This window comes from Myotis brandtii, unplaced genomic scaffold (assembly GCF_000412655.1).
Source record: "Myotis brandtii unplaced genomic scaffold, ASM41265v1 scaffold601, whole genome shotgun sequence".
NCBI classification, from domain to species: Eukaryota; Metazoa; Chordata; class Mammalia; order Chiroptera; family Vespertilionidae; genus Myotis; species Myotis brandtii.
In genome coordinates, this window is record NW_005370276.1 from 1,663,856 (window position 1) to 1,675,215 (window position 11,360).

The 11,360-nt window shown below is 54.3% G+C and overlaps 1 protein-coding gene across 6 annotated transcripts in view; it reads right to left on the reverse strand.

The window, feature by feature from the left end:
- LOC102244387 (nuclear pore glycoprotein p62) overlaps window positions 1-11,360 on the reverse strand; it is a 32,179-nt gene that overhangs the window by 6,710 nt on the left and 14,109 nt on the right. For 2 of the 6 annotated variants that reach the window (XM_005879549.2, XM_005879544.2), the window contains exons 2-3: window positions 3,811-3,890; window positions 1,930-2,059 (exon numbers count right to left, since the gene is read on the reverse strand). The exons of 1 other annotated variant lie outside the window; for it this stretch is intronic. In XM_005879549.2, coding sequence (XP_005879611.1) covers window positions 1,930-1,966 — 37 coding nt within the window. In that variant the 5' untranslated portion in view covers window positions 1,967-2,059; window positions 3,811-3,890. Of the gene's footprint in view, window positions 1-1,929; window positions 2,060-3,810; window positions 3,891-6,501; window positions 8,453-11,360 lie in introns of those variants that run through there. 3 more of the 6 variants (XM_005879547.2, XM_005879548.2, XM_005879543.2) reach the window with 2 other exon arrangements.

Below are 11,360 nucleotides of genomic sequence, written 5' to 3' on the forward strand. Positions count from 1 at the left end.
CTTTCCAAAGCCTCTGGCTCACGGCACACCCCAACTCGCCTCCTGGACTCTAGGAAGAGGAGTGGAGTGAGGCCTCCCCCAAGACACCCATTCAAGGAGTCAGAGGGAGCGGGAGGGAGGCCGGCAGGACTCAGGAGGCGGGAATCAGGAGGCAGCCTGAACTAGAGGGGGGCGCTCACTAGGGCGGACCTGGCCAGTCTCCTGCTCCCGATAAAATGACTATGGGTGTCCTTCAGTCCCATGTGCCAAATACTTAAAAAAAAAAAATAAATAAAAATAAAAATAAAAAAAATATATAATCCTCACCCGAGGACATGTTCATTGGTTTTTAGAGAGAGGGGAAAGGGGGAGGAGAGAGAGAGAGAGAGAGAGAGAGAGAGAGAGAGAACATTGATGTGAGAGAGAAAAAACACCAATTGGTTGCCTCCCGAACGCAATCTGAGGGGTCAAACCCTCAAACTAGGCATGTGCCCTGCCCAGGAGCTGGGCCTGAGATCTTTCGTGTGCGGGCGATGCTCAACCAGCTGAGCCACCAGCCAGGTCCAGGGACAACCTGACAACTTGACAGTGGACAGCCCAGGCTGGAAGTCACCCCCTGAGAAGGGCAGTCTGTGCTTGACCCCAGCAGCGAGGCTCCCGCCCTGCTCTCGGCCCTGCTCGGCCACAGCTGGGCTCGTGGGCGAGGGAGGGGCCAGGCAGGGCTCTCCTCCCCAGCGCTGCTGCCACTTGGGCCATCTTTGTGGGGGTTGCCCCGTGCACCGTGGAGTGTTGGGCAGCGTCACTGGCTTCTACCCACCAGATGCCAGTAGCACTGGCCCCTCAGGCTGTGACACCACAGGTGCAGACACTGCCAGCTGTTTGTGGGGTCAGGGTGAGGGTGGATGGAACTCCCAAGGGTGACCGGATACGGTCCAGGATGGAGACCTGGGTGCAGTGGGCAGGAAGGCCACAGGACAGAGGTGGTTTGGGGGACGGGAGATTGAGTCATTTGGGGACCGCTTTGGCAGAAGTAACCAGACCTTCAGAGCCACTGCTGATAATACTGAGACGGGCATTAGGGCTAAAGTTAGGGTATGGAGTGAGGTGGAACGGGTTAGATCACAGATCTGGAATAGGTTCTCTGAGCTTGTGGGTAGGAGCTGCAGACACACTGTGAGAACCGGGGGCGTGGCCGCTGGGGGGAAAGGTCTGGGCCTCCCCCAGGTCGAGTATGTCTGCTTCAGTTAATGGTGGGATAGTCTGGTTTCATGATGGAGTTTCCAGACAAAATGTCAATCCGACAGATCTGTAATAGGTTCTCTGAGCTTGTGGGTAGGAGCTACAGACACACTGTGAAAACCGGGGGTGTGGCCACTGGGGGACAGGCCTGGGCCTCCCCCAGGTCGAGTATGTCTGCTTCAGTTAATGGTGGGATAGTCTGGTTTCATGATGGAGTTTCCAGACAAAATGTCAATCCTTCCAGACAGAAACGGTCTCCGGGAGGAAACCCTGCTGTGTCTGGTTTGCTTCTAGAACCACAAGGATGATTCTAATGGGGTTCAGGTCGAGTGTGGAGCTGTCAGCAGTCTGGCCCGGCTTCCTGGCGCCTTTGTGGCCCGGAAGGCCGCTAATGGCGACAGCAGCCACACAGCCAGGGCAGGGCGTGCATTCTTTCCTCTGAGTTGGCCCAAAGACCCCGAGTGGGGGTATTAAAACTTTCACAGAGTCTCAGAGGGGGTGGCGCCTGCCCCGGGAATGCCCAGGGCCCCCGGCAGAAGTCCAGACCTGGACAGGGGAGGGGGGCAGAGGGCGGAGGGCAGACTTACTGATGCCCTGATCTTGCCTGACCCCTGGGCAGGGGCATCCTTCTCACAGAGCCCTCCTGCCCCGCCTTCCCGTTTCCAACCCCACCAAGCCTGGGGGGTGGGGTGGGGGGAGGGGGACACTCACTGCAAGGCTGGCTCTCAGGGGCTCTCTCAGCGCCCATGGCCTTCCGGTTAGCCTGGGACAGAAGTCATCGTCAAGGCGAATAGTGGTGGCTTTGTCCTGATCCCCTTGTTAGACCAGCGGTGCCAGGGTCCTGGGGTGGGGGCAGAGCGGTTGGGAGATTGCGGAGGGTAGGCCCTCCCTTCTCAAACGCGTATTATGGAAAATTTCAAGTCTATATAAGCACAGAGACCAGGATGGTGAACTATCCGACGCTCTATCCATTGAGCCAAACCAGCAAGAGCAAGAACTTACTTTTAAAAAAATAAAACTATAATACCAGTATCACATTGACAGTGGAATTAAATCGATGTCCACATTTCCCTGAATGTCTCAAAAACTTTTAACAACTGGTTTGTTTGAATCAAGATCTAACAGTGAGGCCCAGAAGTAAACAGTCGGCACAAAACAACTGGTTTGTTTGAATCAAGATCTAAGTAGGAGCTCACACTGCATGTGAGCGACATTGCCACTGTCAGTGTCACTTCCCCTCAGTGGACTTGGGGTCTGAGTCCTTGGAACCAGGGGTCTGATGTGATCCACAGCGCCACGCTGGACCCGGGCCCCGGGGAGCAGCACGCCAGGTCTGGTTTCTGCCTTGGGGAAGTCTTTGGAGCTCACGGGTGAACCACAATGGTGTCAAGGCAAGGTGTGGGGGTGCCTGGGTGAGTCCCTATTTGTGGGGACCCTGTTTGCCAAGGAGGGTGAAAGCTGTGGGACAGGCACGGGGGCAGCTGGGGACAGTTCTGCCTGGCTTCTGAGGATGAGGGATTCTGCTCCTGGGAGTCCTCAGCTGCTGCCCTGAGTCTGAGGGCAAGACTCTTAAAGCTCCTAGACCAGTGGTTCTCAACCTTCTGGCCCTTTAAATATAGTTCCTCATGTTGTGACCCAACCATAAAATTATTTTCGTTGCTACTTCATAACTGTCATGTTGCTACTGTTATGAATCGTAATGTAAATATCTGATATGCAGGATGGTCTTAGGCGACCCCTGTGAAAGGGTTGTTCGACCGCCAAAGGGGTCATGACCCACAGGTTGAGAACCGCTGTCCTAGACAATTTCGAGGGAGCAGTGGTGTGCTGGGGCTGGCGCGTACCAGTTCATGGAGTCTACTGGCTAATCCTCAGGATCGTTTCTTGGTTTTGACTTGCAAGCCATTATTAAAAAATTATAAATATTTACAATTAATTTTGTTAAAAACTAAGAGGATACTTGCCTGGCCAGGTGGCTCAGTGGTTGGGCATCGACCTATGAACCAGGAGGTCATGGTTTGATTCTTGGTCAGGGCACATGTCCGGGTCGTGGGCTCGGTCCCCAGTGTGGGGCGTGCAGTAGGCAATTGGTCAATGATTCTCTCTCTCCCTCCCTCTCCCTTCCTCTCTGAAATCAATAAAAATATAAACTAAAGAAAAAAGAGGAGACTCAAAACTCATTCCTTCCCAATTGCTTGCTTACAGTTTACAAGTATATGCTCTGGAGGTGAATTAACTGCATCTGGACAGTGTGCATGAACTTCCCAAGTTCGTGTCGGGTGACTTCACGTGGGAACTGGCATATGCTACCCGGCAGGGCTTCCCCCGCCTGGAGAGATGCGTTCAACACTGACCAGCACACCACTGCTTCGGAGTCCCGTTTCCGCCTCCCCTAGATCAAGGCCGCTCGCTCGCTCTGTAAATCTCTTTCAATCATCTGACCCTCTCCGTGCCATGCGGTGCCCGACGAGCCTCATCTCGGGGAAGGGGCAGGGCCATTGTGGGAGGCAGTGGTTGGAGGTGAAGAGAAAGCCACAACCACAAACCCGATCGCCCCTCTATCCCTATCGGGGAGAAAGGCGTGCAGCTTACTGAGATGTGCCTGGACTTAATGGAGAGGAGCGCGGGCAGAGGCCATGTGTCTGGACTGGCGAGGGTGCACTGTTTTCCTCCTGGAAGGGAAAGTGTGGTTACAATGGAGCCGTCACCCGCAGGGTGGCCCCTAGTCGCCGCTGACCCTGCTGCACCCTGGGGACCATGAAGCCTGCTGGGCCATCCCCCCAGGGGGCCAGCGCACTGTGACCTTTCCTCCCGTCTGGCCACTGTCCGATTTATGATAACTGCTCGTGTTCTTCAAACTGGGGCGCCCAAGATCGCCCTGGAGTGTGGGAAGGAAAAGTGAACTTGTTTGTTTTTATTTAAAAAATACGATTGCCCTGGCTGGTTTGGCTCAGTGGATAGAGCGTTGGTCTGTGGAATGCAGGGTCCTGGGTTGGATTCTGGTCAAGGGCACATGCCTGGGTTATGGGCTTGGTCCCCAGCGGGGAACATGCAGGAGGCAGCTGATTAATGATTCTCATCATTGATGTTTCTCTCTCTGCAATCAATAAAAATATATTTTAAAATAATGAAATAAAAAAAAAAATACAACTATTGCCCTAGCTGGTTTGGCTCAGTGGACAGAGCGTCGGCCTGCAGACTAGAGTCCCAGGTTTGATTCTGGTCAAGGCCACGTACCTTGGTTGCAGGCTCTTTCCCGGCTCTGTCCCTGGTCAGGGCTCATGCAGGAGACAACCAATCGATGTGTTTCTTTCACATCAATGTTTCTCTCTGTCTTTCTCTCTCTCTCTCCCTAAAAAAAAAAATAAAAAAAAATCAATGGAAAAATATCCTCGGATGAGGATTAACAAAAAACAAAAACTAAAAAATACAACTATAAGCAAGCAGGTAAGCTTTACTGATGTTTAATATATGAAATAATAGGTATATTATATACACTGGAAGTGCAAGCTCAGGAAAAAATTTGTTCTATCAATTGTGTGGCCCGGGACAGCCACCTCCTTGGATAGAGAAACACTTTCATTTTTGTAACCCCAAAGGCCATATCAGGATCAGGTAAGTGCAGGGGCTCCACAAATAGATGCTGAAATACAAACTACTCCTTACTTTCCGGGGACTCAAGGCCCCTCCCTCTCTCCTCCCCTCAGGTGGAGGAGTCAGGTCGGATCAGATGGTCAAGGCTCACAGACCACACAAAGGGCCTCTGCCGTAGGGGGCGGGGCTTTTGGAGAAGCAAGTGGGGCTGCTGGGGTCTCCCTCCTCCAGTTCCCCTCCCTCTGCTGTGGCTTCTGCTCGGATGGGACACTAGTCCTCAGGAGCTCAAGGTCGTCAAAGGAATGACTCACGATCAAGGCTGGGGAAAGTGGACCCTGACTCTCCAGAACAAGCCCTGGCACTCCTTCACCATCACGGCTCGGTGGGCATGGCTGAGGGAAGCTGGAGTGGGGGCAGGGGCGGGCGTAGGCCGGTATCTGAACATCACCCAACCTGGCCTCTTGGTCAACAGCTGCGGACAGCTGTGACCCTGAGGGATGGGGACAGATGACATTATGTGTCTTCTAAGCTGTAACCCAGAACGACACACTTCACAGGTTCCCTGTGTTCCTGTCCTCTCCCGCCACCAGCGTCAGAGGAACCCGCAACTTGGGTGTGTGTAGTGAGAACGCCGTGTCCTGCTCAGTTTGGCTTGTTTCTGAGCTCCAGTCTTCTGGAACCCGCTCCTTTCACCCAGCTTTCTCCCTTTAAGTTATCCACAGGAACAGCACAGCTTATTTCTGTTCCACAATGAATTTTATTTTATTTAGGAGAGCGACATACAGTCCTGGGTATTTCCGAGTGCAGCGAGCAGAAGGACAGGAAAGACACTGGGCTACCGCGGGCCGGCTTCTGCCTCTGGACGCGGGGCCTCACTGGCTGACAGGGCTGCTTCGGCGTCGGGAACACTTGGCAGAACCGAGTCTGTGGCTGCCTCTGCCGTTTCAGCAGGCGTTTTGTGGGTTTCATCTCCACTGTTCACTCATTTGATAAATATGACAGGGATTGTGCTGAGGACACCAAGGGGAACAAGAAACACGCCCTGCCCACGGGGGCTCACAATCTAACAGTGAGGCCCAGAAGTAAACAGTCGGCACAATACAGAGTGGCAAGTCTTCTGTGTAAGCTCATTGTGGTGCGGGCACGGCAGGACGCCACCTGACACGGCTGTGGGGAGGCCTAACATTGAGACCAGGAAGCTGAGGTGTGTCTGCCAGGAAAAAACACAAAGACCCCCCTGGCCCAAGTCTGACTCTGTCAACACCACCCTGTTCAAGTCCCTCATCTACCTGCCCTGCCTCCTCTTGGGAAGTTCATTATCTCACGGCCTGTTCAGTCACAAGTCACTTTGCACAGGTGGCTAGTTTCCACATGTGCACCTTACACCAGGCTGCCGTCTCCCCGAGAACCAAGTCTTTTTACACGGCACCTATGACTATACGGTAGACAGAGAGGCTGCCCAGGGAACCCGGGCTGGGAGTGACGATGAGGAAGGCTGCAGTAGGTGAAAAGGGTCTGGGCCCTGGCCGGTGTGGCTCAGTTGGTTGAGCGCTGTCCTGTGCACCGAAAGGTTGTAGGTTTGATTCCCAGTCAGGGCACATACCCGGGGCTGCGGGTTTGATCCCCAGTTGGGGTGCGTGCAGGAGGCAACGGATCGATGCTTCTTCTCTCACAAAGTGTGGGGTTTTTTTCTTCCTCTCTCTCTCCCTTCCTTCCTCTTTATAAAAATCAATAAAAATATATTTAAAAAAAGAAAAAAAGAAAAGGGTCTGGGATAAACAAAAAAGTTATACAGAGAAAGCATACCTACTAGGCTGCTGCTCGGACTAGAACACTCAGAATACTTCTACTTATAAATGCAAAAACTCAAACCACAAACAGTTCTCTCGACAGCACAACTGTTTGAAAGAAACAGACAATCAAACAGTACTTCATAGCAAACAAAAGCTAAACAGTAACCGCACACTCCCCCACTGAACACACTGGGAACCCGCGGCGCTGCGGCCCGGCCACGGGCTCAGTGGAACGTGATCCGGAAGCTGCGCTCCTGCTCCTTGGGCCGCCCCTCGCACACCTTGGTCACCTCCTCCACCTTCCTCTGCAGCAGGGCCGAGTTCTGGTCGATCCACTGCAGGGAGTCCATGTGTGCGTTGAGGATCTTGCAGATCTGCTGTAGGGGGTCGCTGGTGTCTGCGGGGCTCCCGGACGTGTTCAGGTGCTCGATGATGTCCTTGAGGTCCTGGGCCATGCGCTTCAGCTGTGCGTCGATGTTCTCGGCCAGCTTGTAGGTCTTCTCGCGCTCCTCGTCGGCGTGCTGCAGGTAGACGGTCCCGCTCTGCTCCTTGACGGACTCCTCCAGAGGGCTCAGCAGGTCCTCCAGCTCCTTCTGCTGCGACAGGATGAAGTCCAACTCTTCGTCCAGCCTCTTCTGGTCCAGCTTCACCTTCTCCACCTCGCGGTGGAGGGCGGTGATCTTCTCCCCGTTCTCGATCAGCGTGCGGTCCCAGGCGTTGACGTGGGTGGCCTGCTGCAGGAAGTGCCGCTCCTGGTCCTCCAGCTCCAGGCTCCACTTGTTGATCAGACTCTCCAGCTGGGCGTAGGTCATCACGGGACTGGTGGACACCCCAGTGGCTGCACTGGGGCCAGACGGAGCGGTTATGGCAGTGGGCGCATTGCTGGGGATCCTGGCTGATGCCAGGGGTTTTAGATTCAAGGAGAAGCTGCTGGTGCTGGTGGTGGTGGCGGCGGTGGATGTCGCTGTGGACGCGGTGGGAGCTGCTCCAGGACCCTTTAGGCTGAAGCCCAGCATTCCAGGCCCAGACGTTCCAGCGGTGGTTGCTGGGGCACCAAGGGAGAGCCCGGTGGCAGCAGACGAGGTTGGAGCAGTAGCCAGCGAAGCAAAGAGTGTGGGTCCAGCACTGGTGGTGGCAGCAGTGGGCGCGGGAGCAGCTGGCTGTGTGGTTCCTGCTCCAGTGGCTGCCGGTGTGGCTGGGGGGAAGGCCAACCCAGCAAGTGTCGAGGGCTGGGCCGAACTCCCCATGGAGCCAATACTGAAACTGGAGGTCCCCCCAGCCTGGGACGTGCTTCCACCTGTAAACGAGAAGCCCCCGGGTGTGGTGGATGGAGCAGAAGAGGTGGCGGTGGAGCCGAACACAAAGCCGGTGGGTGCTGTGCCCTGGCTGGAGGTGACGGCGCTGGAGATGGCGTTGGTGAGGGTGCTGCTACCGAGCCCGAAGCCAGTGGGCTGTGCTGTGGCTGGGGTGGCAGCTGCATTGCCCAAGTTTAGCTTTGGGGTGCTGATCCCTAAGGAAAACCCAGTGCCTCCAGTAGCAGGAGCTGTGGTTCCAAAACTGAATCCTGAGGTCTGTGTTGCTGGCGTTTGGGTAGGGAGTGAGAACAGGCTGGTAGAAGGGGTGCTCGCAGTGGGCTGGGAGGGAGCCCCAAAATTAAACCCGCCAGTGCCAGATGTAGAGAAAGAAAACCCGGTGGCAGGGGTGGTTGTTGCTGTCTTTGCAGTGCCAAATGTGAACCCGCCTGTGGGGGCCCCAGTGCCTCCAAAATTAAACCCGCTCATGGCTCCAGACTCCGGTGGCAGCAGCTACTCCAGCTCCCAAAGCAAATCGTCAGCGTCGTCCGCAACCTTGGGAAGATTTTTAAAGCAGAGGAAGTGACATGGTCAGATGGCAGTTTTGGAAAGACAACCTCACTGGCACGGGCGCGGTTTGGAGCGGCGGGGACGGACGGTCCTAATGAGGCCACTCTCCTCTTCCTGACCGGCCCTACGTCAGCTAGGAAAGGCGGAGCGGCGCTGGGAGAGAGAGTGCTTGGGACCTGCGTGTACTCAGCAGAGCAGGAGCCCCACGGCCACGGGGAGTCCAAGGGCAGGCACCTGAACTGACCTCAGTCCCCGAGGAGGCAGCCAGATTCCAGGAGCTTCTCACGAGCGGGACCCGAAGCGCACCCAGCTCCACCCGTAGGATCTGCTCCCCAGGTTTCCCTGCTTCCGGCTGGAAGCGGGGAGAGGAAGTGGGGAGAGCGTGCCTCCTTGAGCGGCCTTCTGGACCTCAAGAAACAGGCCCTGGAAAGCTGAGCTCTATGGTAGGGCTCCATCCATGCACATCCCTCATCATTTAGGAGGACAGAGGGCATGTTGGAGCAACCCCCACCTTCCTTCTAACTAAGGGGCGGGCATGAAACCCAAGTGCTCAATTAGAGGGCTTGAGGGCGCAGTCCTTCAGCTGATCAATGATTCTCTCTCATCAAGGATGTTTCTATCTCTCTCTCTCCCTCCCATGCTGGCACCCAGCTCTCCTCTCTGAAAGAAAAAAAAAGAAAGAAAAAAAGAACGAATGCAGTTGGGAAGCAGAAAGTGTCTGACAAAAGTGAGGCGTGACCTGTGACTCCTTCGCGCTCCAATCTCAAACAAGGACAGCAAACCTCTCTGAGGCTCAGTTCCCTCGGCAGGAAAGCGGGGTAGCAGCTACTGCGCGCAAGTGTAGCGAATGGTTGGGCACTAGTTAGGGCGCTCACTGCCACTGCTGCCAGGCACAGGCACATGCCCACATTTCCACTCTGGGGAGAGCCCCTGGGGGCTGGGGAGGAAGGAGGACTGTGCAGTGAGGGGATAACTCAGCAGCAGGGACTGTGAACACCCAGCCGTGAAGAAATTCTCATGAAGAAGACATGTGGGTTGTGGCTGACCTCAAGTTTAATATGAATTCATGGTCCAGCTGCCACTGCTCAGTGGGCCCTCTGGCTGCATGACGAGAGTACCAGTTCCAACGCAGAGACGGGATTTCCAGGCAGCTAACCGCAGCCCCAACAGCTGTGTGTGCCCAGCCCTGTGCTACCCACACTCCTCAGCTGGACCCTCAGCTAACTTCCCAATCATCCTACCAGGGAGGCTGAGAAGAAGGCCCCAGGGCACAGATGGGGGAAGAGAGGCTCAGGTTAAAGTAATTTGTCAATCCTCATCCCACTGTTGCTGCCCCTCCCCGACTTCCACCTCGCCCTCTGCCTTCCTCCAACAACCCTATTTTTTTTTTTTTTTTTTTTGCCAGGTCTCTCCTCCACACAGCCTTGTGCTTCTGGAGAGAGGACCCCACGGCCGCCCATGCTCCTGGTGGGTCTGCTCAGTCTAAGCAGATCTCAGTAGGCTGCCCATTAGCACCTCCTGGGAGCATTCAAAAGGTACACGGGCCCTGGCTGGGTAGCTCAGTTGGTTAGAGCATCATCCCGCTACACCAAGGTTGTGGGTTACATCTCCAGTTAGGGCACATACAAGAAGCAACCAATGAATGCATAAACAAATCCACCCCCCCTTCTCTCTCTCAATTCAATTAAAAAAAAAAAAAATCCAACGCTGCCAGATTAATGATGGATGTCATTCTGGGGGCAGGATCCTGGCCTTGACATTTTTACAAAGCTCTCCTGGGGGCTTCAGAGCAAGGCCTCTTTACCCTCAGGAGGCCGCAGCAAGTGTCTGAGGCCCCAAGCACGCTGGCACCCAGCCCTTCTTGCGTGAGCGCACACACCTGTCACTGCAGAGCCACCTCAAGCCGGGTTTGTTGTTAGCAGCCACCCACACGGCTCAGTTCCTCAGCTCCTGAGAACTTTAGCTATTAATAAACTGCAGCTAAAGTTCTCCCGAAGAGCATTTATACAAAGGTCTTTGCTTTTTATACTATTAAAAAACTGCAAAAAAACAGTCTTCTACGGGGGCTTGTGGTTTGCCATTTATCAAATGCGTCATTTGTTTCCAACATCCCAGCTGCCAGGGATCTACTGATAATGGCACACCATCGGCCAGCCTTCTATGTGTTTAAGATGCCTTATTGTTCACTTGCTCCTGAAAACAGGTCCATTTGGGGCCGGTTCGCTTTACAGACTAGGAGAGTGAGGCCCAGAGAGGTTACTAAGCCTTGGCCCCCTCTTCAGGGCAGCCAGAGACACGGCAAACATCAGCTTCAATCCCAGGATTGCAGGCAGGGGCAGCCAGGGCTGGGTCACACGTGGGAGCAGGGACAAGGCTCTCTGGCCCAGGTTCCAGGAAGCACATACCTAAGCTGAGTGTTGAGGGATGTGGGATCAACCAGACGATGGGGAGGAAGGGCTGGTGAAAGTAGGCTGAAACAGGTGTGCTTCTGGGGCGCTAAATGATTGGTGTGGCTGGAGGGAGCGTGTGCAGTAAAGGGTTACTCAGCAGGCCCGAGCTGTCCACACCTTGCACATTCCAAACAAAGGACTGGCCCTTGATGGGCTCCTGGGAGGGAACCTCTAAACCAGTGGTTCTCAACCTTCCTAATGCCGCGACCCTTTAATACAGTTCCTCATGTTGTGGTGACCCCCAACCATAAAATTATTTTCGTTGCTACTTCATAACTGTAATTTTGCTACTGTTATGAATCGTAATGTAAATATCTGATATGCAGGATGTATTTTCATTGTTACAAATTGAACATAATTAAAGCATAGTGATTAATCACAAAAACAATATGTAATTATATATGTGTTTTCCGATGGTCTTAGGCGACCCCTGTGAAAGGGTC